The sequence below is a fragment of the Psittacula echo genome (genome assembly GCF_963264785.1).
Source record: "Psittacula echo genome assembly, chromosome: 7".
In the NCBI taxonomy this organism is placed as follows: Eukaryota; Metazoa; Chordata; class Aves; order Psittaciformes; family Psittacidae; genus Psittacula; species Psittacula echo.
Genome location: NC_137740.1, coordinates 10,251,882 through 10,264,541, shown reverse-complemented (window position 1 = coordinate 10,264,541; position 12,660 = coordinate 10,251,882). Strand labels below are relative to the sequence as shown.

Below are 12,660 nucleotides of genomic sequence, written 5' to 3'. Positions count from 1 at the left end.
TCCCGACTCTGGCAGATGGGACGCGCTGTGAAGGAGGCTGCGTGAAGCGGCCGAGCGGAGGGGCATGGCCAGGTTTGGTGCCTCCCTCCACGGTTACCTTCTGTTCTCTCGCCCGCGGGCTCAGCGGGGGCTCTTGCTTCCAGAGATACCGGTGGTAGGGGAGCGGTGTTGCCTGACAGCTGCCTGCCACAAAGCTGCCGCGTCGCCCAGCCCCTCGGCTGTCAACAGCATCGCAACCCGAGCCCGGTGCAGCATCCACCGCGACCACTGTGGCAGACATGCTGTCCCGACTGTTCTTAAGATGCGACTTAAAACGTTAGCTCGCTCGGGGTCCGGTGGGCGGAGCTGTCAGCCGGGATGAGGATGGGTGGAAATGCGGGTGAGACCTTGGGAGGCAGGAGTATGTGATGAAAACCTTGGGGGGGGGAAGTTCACGGTATGCCTGCTTTCTCCTGGAAGACTCAAGGCTTGTCTGCACTAAAAGCCTAAAGAACCGCATGTACAACAGCAATATTCCCAAGTGATGCTTCCCACGCCCCTCGGGATGGTCCTTCCCCACCCTCACTCAGCCATGTTCTTTAGTTTTGCTTTCCTGAGAGCCCCGGTCGCATTCGGTCTTTGCGGTCTTCCTCGGTCGGCGGTGCGGGACTCCAGTTCTTTCCCTGCCTCCCCAACCCGCATCCTTGCGGTCCCCGGCGGCAGGGAAGAAGGGCGGGCGGGAGCTCTGAGCCCTTTCTGCGGGCAAAGCGGGATGCTGCCTTTCCTCCCAACAAGCTCTGCCGTGATTTGGCAGCCGCTCGGACTCTGAACCTGCCTCTCCGCCCTGCATTGGATAAATACGACGGCCGCGCCCGGGCGGTGGTACCGGTGTCCGCCTGATCCTGCCGCCCAGGGGCTGCCGTGGCCGAGAGAATGAAGCTGCTTTGGCTGGGGGTGGATGTCTCCCGGGTGGTGCACCTCGCCGCCGTGTTCTGCCTGACCTGCGTGCTGCTGAAAGCCATCCAGCTGTACCGCCGGCGGCGGGAGCTGCTTAGAGCGCTGGCCGACTTCCCCGGACACCCGACACACTGGCTCCTAGGTCACGTCCAGGAGGTAGGGAGAGAGCCGGGTCTGCGCTGCCGGGAGGGGTAATGCCGGTGGGGATGATGCTACGGGGACTTGGCCCTGCGATCCAGGAGAATTGCTTCTCCTAGCCTCCGGGTAAGGGAAAGACGGGCATCCTCCCTCTCAACCATACACAAACAGCTCTCCCTGCTTGTAATGCCTGGAGAAGGGCACATGCAGGCTGCTGCAAAATGCACGGTGGAAAGAGGTGGTAGCTGGCTTGCAAGTAGGGAAAGATCATGTAATGTGGAGGGTGCAAGGTCATCCCAGGGTGTAAACCCGACATTAGTGCCAAAGCTGCTCTGTCCTGGCTCCGCCGTCACCTCTTTGCTTCTGTGACAGCCAGGACATGGCTGCTACAATGGGACACTGGTCCCAGCGTCCAGAGGCACGTTCTCTCCCTTGCCAGCTTGCATCACCTTACGGCCAGGTGAGCCAGGGGCCCATGACTGAGCATTGATCATTTTCAGTCATATTTATGCCATAAAACATATCCCAAGTATAGCATCTGGCACAGGGTTCACATAGCTTTGTAAGGTTGCATTAAAGCCACGACTAACTAAGCCCATGTACATAAGCAAGCCTTGTTCTGGGCATTCATGGTGTTTGTGACTATTCCCCGAGGTATGTGGTTGCCCACACAAATCAGCATGTCTGCCTTGGCAAACTGATTTCCACAACTCATCAGCTACTTCACAAGGAGTACCTGAGCTGCCTGATGCAAAAGGCTTTTTCACACATGCTAAAAGCTACTTAAAATCACCCTGGGTTCTGATACTGCCCTGCCCTGGCCAAATCTGTGGCACATTAAATCACTGGCACCCTGAAAAGTAGCTGGGAAATCTGGAGGAGACCTCTTAGGGCTTGCCCCAGTTTTGCTGCGCTGGATGGGACAGGCAGTCTTTTGGCAAAGTAAGCATGAAGATGGGCCAGTTCAGGGCTTTGTTGAGCTGCCAGTTAGAATTTAAAACTGCCATTAAATAAACTATGTTCTACTGTATGTCAGATGTGACTGTTTATCCTGCAATGGGATTTAACCATTTGTGCCAATCCCTCGCTCCCATCATGGCTGGGCTGTTCACGGCTTCACTTTTACCTCAGATGGTATTTTTTTAAGAACTCCTGTTTTGCAAATTTAATCAATTGCTGATTAAATGCTGCTGAATTCCTCAGAGGCAAACAGTTCATTGAGCCAGTGAGGAAACTGGCAGTGCGCTGGGTACATACTGAATACAAGGTTTACACACACCTCAGAGGAGGACCTGAGAGCTGTATTGAGAGCACTGACATTTCCTATTCTGTTGATTTAAAGTGACTCATTGCCAATTTCATTCAGGTCTGTTTAATATCTCAGATATATTTGTTGTGCTTTGAATGGGTCTCCCAAGAATGTATCACTGTTTTAAAACATTCTTAGGTGTTAGTCTCTGCATATACAAATCACTTGATAGAAATGACATTAAAATATCAGGAGGGGTTGTGTAGGTTGTGTCTCACTGCAGCAGCATGACTTAGTTAAAACCGAGACTGCCAGCAGCCTGAGTTAGCCAAACAGACTTCTCATGGCCATAGCTGATGGGAAGCAGAGGAGAGCAGGGTGCAGGGGGCCTGTCAGTCCCTCGACAGTCCTTTTCCTGCACCTGCCCTGTGCAGGCAGCAGGAGGAGGGGACCCAGCCTGGTTCTGACTGAGCACAGCACAGCTTTATGCTCAGGTTTCTGCTCGTGTGTTTTCTGTTTCATTTGCTGTCAGTGCGTAGCCATTAGAAGCATCTTTAAGTGCCTCTTCCCAGATGCTTTTAGTGTTGGATCCATTTCAAAAGCTGCATTTCAGTGTGAGATGAGGCTATTACCTCTCTTCCTTAGACACAAGTGGTGATTATACTCTTCTTCTCAAGCCCCCAAGGGAGGAAGAAGTAGAAGTGATGGTCTATCATGCACAACCTGGTAACTGGAGCCCTGGTTAAGAAGCAGGAGCTTTCAGCTCCTGTTCCTCTACTGCCCATAGGACTTTACACCCTTTGCATCTGGAGTGCTTGGCACAGCAGGTAGAGGTTATTCACCTTGGGGGTAACCTCTACTCTCAGACAAACCGTATGACCCTCTTCCAGTGCAGTGGTGGTTCTTGATGCCAGCACTCCAAAGCCAAGGTTGCATGCAAAGGCTTCCAGCATTAGGACTTCGGTCAGCAAGGCTTGCTCAGCATCTCCCAATTACTTCCACTTATGCCTTCTGTGATTTCTTGACAGGAGGAAGCACAAGCAGCCTTATCAAAGGGACTTTCACACATTCAAGTATTACTGAGCTAAAGGCACTGTGCAAAGCCCCATTTCTGCTGGCATTGCTGAAGGGGTGGTTGCTGGGGAGGGCTGCCACCTTTTACCCCAATACCTGATCCCTGCAACCAGAACAATTGATAGTTCTCTTTAATAAGTCCAAAATCTTGAACTTGGGCAAGAGAATTGGAACAACTTTCTATCATAAGTGATAGCTGGATGTAATTTGTCATTCTGCTGAATGTGGGAGAAACACAGGACATGCTGCAGGATATGACCCCCTGGCTCACAGGGAAGGGGGCTCAGCCTTGAGCATGAAGCCTGGATGTGCCCCTGCACAGCCCATGCAGTGCCCTGGCAGATGCCTTGTGGCTCCTGAGCATCCTCTCCGATACAAGCCTAGCATAGGTGATTATTTGAATACAAACCATCTCCCGGGTTGAGAAACACTGAACTAAAAGCTGAGATGACATAACTCAGCACCAAAGCCACTGAGCAAATATTCACTTGACTCAGTCAATACAGTGACTGTGGCTGGTTTCTGCACCAGTATGCAGACGTAATAAAGCTTCAAGCTTCACGTCAAAGCAGCAGCAGCAGCTATGTCAGCCCAGCTCACTAAAATCCTTCTCTCTGTGTATTGTGACAGAATAGTTTCTGTTGAGAGAAAAGATAATTCTTACATGGTTTTGTCTATGTGATCTCTTTTTTCTGCCTCTGACTTTGTATGTTTCCACTGATCTTTCCACTTGTTCTTTGGCTATTTCCTCTTTAATATATAACACCACTGGCTATAAAAGCAATAAAATGGTGATCACTTTTGAAGAGTCAACATGTGAGTGCTGCTGATATGAACACTGGTGCCCATGTTACTCTTCAGATTGCAGCTTCCAGGGACTGGAGATGAACCTTTCTGAGAACACCAGCTCTTCATTCTCTATTAAATTCTATTCATGGAAATCAATGAAATCTTAATCTAACATTATCCTACGTACACTGCATTGGCGACTTTGAACTTTTACTCTGTTGATTTTTACCTGGACATTGGCCTTCTCCACCTAAATGGCTGGAGGAAACTGTGGCCCATATTTCCTCGTCAGGAGGCACCATTGCACCAGGGCAGACACAGCAGCGATGCTGTTGGCTGCTGTGAAAGTGCTGCTGTGTTTTCTCATGACTGCAGGGTGCTAATTGCTCAGCCATGTGCAAGAGAGGACATATCCACGTGCCACAAAACGCAGATGCTGTCTGAGGCAAACCTGAGTCTTCTTTGGGGTGGCCATGTCAAAAAGAGCAGATAAAGTATATGACTGATAGGCACCGCCACTGTCCCTAAGCATGCTCTCCATGGTTAGGGTCAAGGGATAGGGATAAGGAAGATTTGTTTTATATGAGGTTTAAAAGTAACACGCACCTCTACTTCTCATCCTCTGCAAACCCAGAGGGACAACACCTTGCTCCCCATTACCTGGTTTTGTGGTGCAGAAAGACCTTGAGCTTTTTAGGCAGGGTATTGGGAGATTGTTCATTTTTTTCTCTGGCTCTATGTATTTTTCTCTTTTTACTTCTCCACAATTAGTTTCTCAAGGAGGAAGAGGTGCTGGACAAGGTAGAGACCTGGGCACAGAAGTACCTATACGCTCACCCTGTCTGGTTCGGGAGTTTCTCAGCATTCCTGGTTATCACTGATCCTGACTATGCCAAGGCTTTGCTGTCCAGAGGAGGTGAGGAGATGATGCCTTCAGCTGTGAAGCTGATTTCCCATGCCAGCCTAAACATTCACAGCAAGGCAGGGTGTCACAAAGAGGCTGTCTTGCAGAAATCATCTAAAGGCAGGGAGAGATACCCCTCCTTCATGCCATGCCCTGGAGCTTCAGGCACAGGGCTGCAGAGCGGACCGGGGCACCTCCAAATCAATGGCAAATCAAACTTCCTCAAGTGCTCCTTGAAATGTTCTTTTCTTGGTGTTTGAATCCAGCAAAGAGAGTTGGGAGCTGTATTCTCAGCTTACAGCCCCAGTTCCTGTTGCAAAGAAGTATCTTTAGGGCGTCGAGAAAGGTGCTGAACGGTGCTGTCTGGGAGGATTAATCATTTATCCCACAGCACAGACTTTGGACTACCAATATTAATGGGTTTTTTTCCCAGTCTGGGCATCCACTTTTAATCTGTGTTTCTCACAGATGGGCCAGGCAGTGTTGTTTTGTTGTGAAATACCGATGAATTCTGCAGGGATGCCACCCATTCTGCTTCCTAGCCAACCAAAAGTGAGAGCCCACAGGGAGCTTTCAGGTGCAAACAAATGGGTTGATGCTACTGCAACGTTTACAACTTTATTTTGTCTTTCTTGATGATTTTTTTTACAGATCCCAAGGATAACATCAGCTATAAACACCTTGTCCCATGGATCGGTATGTATTGCCAGGGCTTTGTCTACCAGGGATGATTTGAAGATGATCAAGAACATGCTATAAATAAACAGCATTGTGCTTATTCCTTGATGCAGTTTCAGCTAAAAGCTTCCTGAAATTATTATATTTGTTGAAAAAGGCGCTACATAATGTTGAGGAGGGTTGTGATTTGAGGAAAGCAAGCGCAGACATTAAGTCATGCTTACAAATGGGAACCACTTACGTGTCCACAGACAGCAGAGGGTGGTGATGGGAGAAGCTCAGGTTCAGTGGAGGACTGGTGGAAAATGCATTTGCTGATCTGAACTTCTCAGCTCCAGCAGTGTTTGTGTTTCCTTTTGGAGGCAGCTGTATGTCATCTCTGGGAACCCCAGAACTGATGGCAACACTTGGAAATACTCTCTTGTAGCAGCCTAGATCTAATCATGCTCTGTGCAGGCAGAGGCTGTACCCATATGCAGGTGAAAGCAGCCTGTTTGTGCCCAGCAAAACATGCCTTGCCTGTGTTTCCCCAGGGAACGGGTTGCTGATCTTACATGGGCCGAAATGGCACCAACATCGAAGACTCCTGACTCCAGGCTTTCATTACGACATCTTGAAACCATACGTGGCCCTGATGGCAGAGTCTACTAATGTGATGCTGGTAGGACTCATGGTGCTCCTCTCTCTGCCCTGTTTTCTTTTCCTTCGTCCTGGGGGGTTAGTAGGTAAATGCTGGAGCAGTTTTCTTGCTGTACCATTACTCACAACCTGGTAATTGTAGGGACAGGCTGTGTCCTGGTGGTCGATCTTTCTGAGTGACCACAAATCCCTGCCCCTGAGTTGGAAGGAATGAGCAGATTGAGCCTCCCTGCAGAGACTATGTCTGTGGTATTGCTTTGGGTTCTGTGGCTAAGATTTGAGGATGTTATTGCCATCCCCAAACTGCGTAATCTCAGTCCCAACTGCAACTTCTTTTAAGGTGTTTTTTTAAATGAAGAATTGAAATAAATAAAGGTTCATAATAGATCCCCCAAAATAATACAAAGTTTGGAGCAGAGCTATACTGTGACCTAAGGTTGAAGAGTATTATTTGCTGTTAAGATACCCATGACTGAATTGCAATCCTTGCCTTGCCTAATACACAACGAAACCACACTATTCTTCCATCCATCAGTGCTGGGTACAATGTAAACCAGGGTGAATTATAGGTGAGGGACACCAGGCTTAGTGCATGTGGCCCAGCAGGAGTCTGGGTGCTGGATCTGTTCCTTCTCCTTTGCCTCCCTCCATCCAACCTCCCCGGCAGCTCCACATGGATCCTGGCTGTCCTCCCTACCACTGGTCCAGGGAGCAGGGGGCTTCAGAGCCAGGACAGCTTTTGCAATGCATACAAGTGCCTGGCAGTTTGTAATTCCTTGCAGACCATGCAAAGGGACTACTGTTGGAACTCAAGCCACCAGGTGGCAATCGTGATACGTGCTAAGGACTAAGTCTATCCGGAAAGAACACAGGTGTGACCGTGTTCCTCCATCTCCTACCTTTCTTAGCTTTTAAGTCCACTGGCTCCTTACAGCAACGAAGGGACAGAGGATTCAACATCATTTCATGTCTGCCAGGCAAGCGAGACACTATTATAGTTTCTTTAGGGATCCCCTATGGGAAGAGTTGAGCAAGAACTCCTATATTGTATGCTGGAAAAACACAGCGGCAGAGAGATCATGGGATGGAGGAAAAACCTTGGTCAGAAGTTTGTCTCTTAGGCACCAAAGTCACACGTACTTGAAGACAGACTTGGTGAAGCCCGGTGCCAACAGATGCTGCTCTTGTGCAGGAAACACACTCTACCCTAAGAAAGACTTTGGTAACATGCTTCATCACCCAGCAATGTGCCTGTCCTGGGCTTCTCCAGGGTGCTCTTGCCCCAGGGTAGGGTGCACTAGGGCTCACCACTGCCAGGATTCCAGAATAGCAGCTGCCTGAGGCAACTCCTATATTAACCATCCTGCTCTTCACTTCCCTTCTCCAGGATTTTGATGGCAACTAAGAGACCCTCTTCTATTTTCCTCTTCTCTGAGATGTATCCCTAGCGGAGCACTCATTTAACCAGCGAGTGACTGCAGATCATGCAGAACTGTCCCTTGTGTTCTCATTTCTGTCTCCTTTGTGCCCTAGGATAAATGGGAACAACTGATCACAGATGGAAAACCAGTGGAGCTCTTCGAGCACGTCAGCTTGATGACCCTTGACAGCATCATGAAATGTGCCTTCAGTTGTCACAGCAACTGCCAGACCAACAGGTAGGTGCTGGCTGCCCCAAACCCTGAGAGACACTTTTGCAGCTCAGGAGGACAATGGGCAAATCACTTGTCCATGCTTCCAAACGTACAAACTTCCACCATTCCTTTCCCTCCAGGAAAAACACTTACATCCAGGCTGTCTACGACATGTGCCAAATGGTACAACAGCGCCTCCGCATCTTCCCCTACCACAATGATATCATTTACTGGCTCAGCCCCCATGGATTTCGGTTCAGGAAGTACTGCCAGCTTGCTCATGACCACACAGGTATTCACTATCTTCATCCTCCCCTAAAGCTTTAGAACTGAGTGATGGCTGACCAGAGGCAGTCGAGTTACCTCCTTGCCCATGTAGTGATTCTGCTCAGAGCTGGGATCCAAGCAGAGCGTCAGCTTGCAGCAGTGGCCTGATATAGGCATAAAGCCAGGGGTCTTACAGCTTCTGGGTTGTTAAACTGGACTAATGGAGGAATTCCCGCTTGGGAATGCTTCTGTTAAATGACCAGAGATCAGTGAGACAAGGGATGGTCACTGCCTCCACCACAGTCTCAGGTGCCCATCTCCTGTCCCTGCTGAACCTTTAACTCTTTCTTCCCCAGACAAGGTTATCCGTGAGCGAAAGGAGTCCCTTAAAGATGAACAGGAGTTTGAAATGATCCAGAAGAAGAGACATTTGGACTTCTTGGACATTCTGCTTTGTGCCAAAGTGAGTGGTGAGGAGTGGGTGTGCAGCAGGGTGCAAAAGCTGCTCAGTCTTTGCAGGGGTGCCACAAACCACCAGAGACCCTTAGGACTGCATAAGCCATTAAAACAAGCTATCCCAGTCCTGTCCAATTGAAGAGGGGCCAAGGTGATCCAGTTTTCCATCACTGAAGTGCTTGGTAGCCTTTGTTGGGGAATACAACACACAGAGTGATTTCATAGTCATGGTGGTTTAGTATGTGGGGGATAAAGAGCCTTCTAAGTGAAGGAAAGGGGCCTCTGAATTCAGTCTAAACAGAGACTGATTTTGTCTCTGGGTCTTCACCACTTCCTTTGCAATAGCTGAAAGAACATAATAGTCCCTCCATGGATATAATTATATATATATATATGTGGGCCACTATAATATATATGTCATTATATTATCTGTTTTATCTGTTCTCTATTATCGTATTATGTATTATGTATTGTAGATATTATTTTTGTATATGAGCCGCTGAACGTGTCTCTGATCTGTTAGGATGAGAACGGAGCTGGACTGTCTGATGAGGACCTGCGGGCTGAGGTGGACACATTCATGTTTGAGGGCCATGATACCACAGCCAGTGGCATCTCCTGGCTCTTGTACTGCCTGGCGTCACACCCCGAGCACCAGGCACGGTGCCGGGAGGAGATCCGGGGGATCCTGGGAGAGCGGGAGACCCTTCAGTGGTAAGGTTGCACCTCAGCTGGTAACTTTTCCCCCATTGCTGCCATTTCTAAGTGAGCAGTGTACTCGAGGCTCGAAAGCTGGGGTGCTAAAAGTTACTGCGTGTACAGGGACTTCATGGGACAGAGCAGATAGTGCATCCTTCAGCTAAATCCGCCTCCCTGCTCTTCAGCGTTTGTATACCAGGGCAGACACAAGAAAAACCACCCTAGACCAGGAGGGACATGCTAGAATCTGTGCCAAGACCTGGACCACTAGCGTTGCTCTTTGCTCTCTCCTATTCTCTCACCACAGGACATTGTAGTAGCAACTTTTCACCTTTTGCTATAACTTTTCACTTGTCCTTGTTCAGAGGTTGTTAAGGTTGTTCAGAGGTGGTGTGGAGTCCCCAGCTTGCAGCAGCTTGTGGCTGGATGTTGTGGATCCCTCTGTACTCCCCATCCATTGCACCCTCACTGTGGGGCTCATGGCCATGGGACAAAGGACCTCCTGGCACAGGGCAGCAGTGGGTGCGTGGGGCTCAGCCTACCTCTGTCCTGGCAGGGAGGACCTGGGCAAGATGACTTACAGCACCATGTGCATCAAGGAGAGCCTTCGCCTTTATCCACCAGTGCCTGGCGTGTCCCGGCAGCTCAGCAAACCCATCACCTTCCCCGATGGTCGCACCTTGCCAGAAGGTCTGTAAATCCCATTCCTGCTTCACAGAGCTGTGCTCTTGGACATCAGCCGTGTCCTTGCTGCCTGCTGCAGAGCAAAGGTGACAGCCCTGTCTCTGTGACCTGCTCCTCACTGCACAGATGTCACATAGGGCTGTGCAGATGTTGGCATCTCACTGACAGACTGGGCTGTACAGCAGCATCCCTGTGGCATCTTTCCTGCCATTATCACTATAAGGCAGCTGTGTGCATGCCAAAAGCCCCTTCTCTTCCTGACCAAGCACAAAATCATAGCTTACTCATTTTGGTGAGGGGGGGGGGAAGAGATTGATTCCTTCCCAGCTTGTGGTGTGGGAGTTGTCTTGTGCTGCTCTTTTCCTTCTCTGATTTGGCGTACAAGTGGGCAGTTTTGGTGGGGGGATGATGTGCCCACAGTCCCAGTGCCTTCCTCATTTCCACTGTTTGGCTACTTACAGCTAAACAAATGGAAAATGTTTAGTTTTCTCTGAAGCCAATGACAAAACCCTCATAGGTTTCCAGCTGACAGATAAGACCACACTGATTTAGACAGACCATTGTGTGAGCACGCTGCAACTTTCCCTTTAGTTTCTTTGTCACTGAGCCCTTTTCTCCTCCTCGATTGCTTTACAGGCAGCGTCACTGCGATAAGCATTTATCTCATGCACAGAAACCCGGCAGTCTGGAAAGACCCTTCAGTGAGTTTTCCCTTTCTAAGACTTTCCTCTTTATGCTGTGCCCCTTCCAGTGTCCCCTTCACCTGTTAGCAGGACAGCAGAGCTCCCCTTGCTCTCAAACATCTTTGCCCACAGGAATCATGCTGAGAAGTGACTGTCTTGTGTTAAGTCTTGACCAACTGCGGCACAGGCTGGTCAGACAGCAGCATTAGGGATAGGTGCTGCCCAAACAGTAAAACAAAGTGCTCCAAAGAGCTTGTTGTATTAACAAGCAAAAAGATGTTTTTTTCGCTCAGCCTAAAGGTGGAGAATTGAATCCTGGCTCCCCATTTTCGCCATATCTACATCTGGTTTATCTTGGCAACGCCATTGCCAGGCTCAGTGGAAAGCAAGGAAGTGTGGTGTATGAGCTTCAGTCCATCTCAGAATGAATCCTCTCTCCAGTGGGGTTGTTCAGAAATGATGGGGCGTCACGTGTCTGAAGAGTCCAGTCAGTGCTTTGTTCCCTAAATAATCACTTTTTCTCGCTGCATATTCCTCATTTCCAGGTGTTTGACCCATTGCGGTTTTCCCCGGAGAATGTCTCTGGCAGGCACTCTCATGCCTTTCTGCCTTTTTCTGCTGGAATGAGGTAAAGTGTATTGAATGCTGAAGAAGTAGTGGGGGGAGGAAGCATGCATCCCTGGAGACTGCTCAGCCTGAGATGTCTGTGCTGCTGCTGTAACTGCTATGGGGAAGCACTCACAGAATGCTCTCAGAGGCCCCGCCTGAAGTCCTGGCCCTGCAGTGTTGAACAGTTCACAAGCATATAACAAGCGTTTGTGCCATAGAAGGGTTCTGATACGAGCGGGCAAAATGGGGAGGCAACATTGCCAGGCCCCTCATGGAGACAGGGAACCAGGTCCCAAAGCTGTGGAGCCACCTGCTGGCATCATGCAGGGAGCCTGCAGCATCCTGGGCTTCTACCTGCTCTCCTCCTCTCCTTGATGCAGAGACCATATCCCACCTCCCTGCCCTTTGATTCTCTCAAAGAGCTCAGCCCATGCCCTTGCTTTTGCTACCCAAAACGCTGTCTGGAGCCCCCAGAGCTGGAGAGAGGAAGGGCTGTGTTCTGGTGTGAGACAGCTGGGATCTAGGAATGGCTGAGCTGCTCTGTTTTACTCCAGGAACTGCATCGGGCAGCAGTTTGCCATGAACGAGATGAAGGTGGCGCTGGCCTTGACCCTGCTCCGCTTTGAGCTCTCACCTGATCCTGCCAACCCTCCCTACAAAATACCTCAGATCATTCTTCGCTCCAAGAACGGGATTCACCTGTATCTGAAGAAAATCCGCTGATGCTGGAAAACATCCTGTCTCTGATGGAGGGAGGGACAACGTTTCTCTGGGGCAAAAGGTGTAGGGCAGGATTTGGGGATGAAGATTTCTGATTTCTGTGCCTCTTCTACCAGCTGAAAACCCTTTTCAGCCTGGGCCCAGCTAGCCTAGATGGCATTGCACAGACCCATTGCCATCGGCTCTGTGAGCACCAATCTCAGTGCAGCCGTGCAGGGCTGTCCCCTTGCCCTGCTGTAAGGGAAGGCCCTACCAGCTTCCTCCTTACCAAATCCTGCCTTTGCACTCATGTCCTGGACAAATCCATAACTGTTCCCAGCCCTGCACCATTGTCAGCACCTTCCTCAGTGCCTAGGGGTCAGCCCTCCTCTCCTGCAGCAGGGACAGCCTGTGGCAGACCTCTGTCTCTCTTTTCACACTCAATCTGACTGTTTTGTTGAAAACACCGGTGCCAGTTTGGGCTCAGAAATCCTGCCTAAACTGCAAAATACTCTGTAATTT

At 49.7% G+C, this 12,660-nt stretch overlaps 1 protein-coding gene across 1 annotated transcript; it reads left to right on the top strand.

The window, feature by feature from the left end:
• The first annotated feature begins 896 nt into the window (after positions 1–896).
• On the top strand, positions 897–12,237 carry LOC308224203 (cytochrome P450 4B1-like). Its single transcript, XM_080623934.1, has 12 exons — positions 897–1,092; positions 4,958–5,102; positions 5,742–5,786; positions 6,302–6,429; positions 7,941–8,065; positions 8,182–8,333; positions 8,665–8,771; positions 9,288–9,478; positions 10,020–10,157; positions 10,788–10,848; positions 11,376–11,458; positions 11,994–12,237. The coding sequence occupies exons 1-12, from the start codon at positions 913–915 to the stop codon at positions 12,160–12,162; spliced, it is 1,524 nt and encodes a 507-aa protein (XP_080480060.1). The 5' UTR covers positions 897–912; the 3' UTR covers positions 12,163–12,237.
• Positions 12,238–12,660: the final 423 nt, after the last annotated feature.

Excerpts from the sequence above, each read along its gene's own strand:
- LOC308224203 (XM_080623934.1), top strand. The coding sequence starts at position 913 with ATGAAGCTGCTTTGGCTGGGGGTGGATGTCTCCCGGGTGGTGCACCTC. Across the intron at positions 1,093-4,957 it reads TCCTAGGTCACGTCCAGGAG|TTTCTCAAGGAGGAAGAGGT; the intron begins GTAGGGAGAGAG and ends CTCCACAATTAG. Across the intron at positions 8,772-9,287 it reads ACATTCTGCTTTGTGCCAAA|GATGAGAACGGAGCTGGACT; the intron begins GTGAGTGGTGAG and ends CTGATCTGTTAG.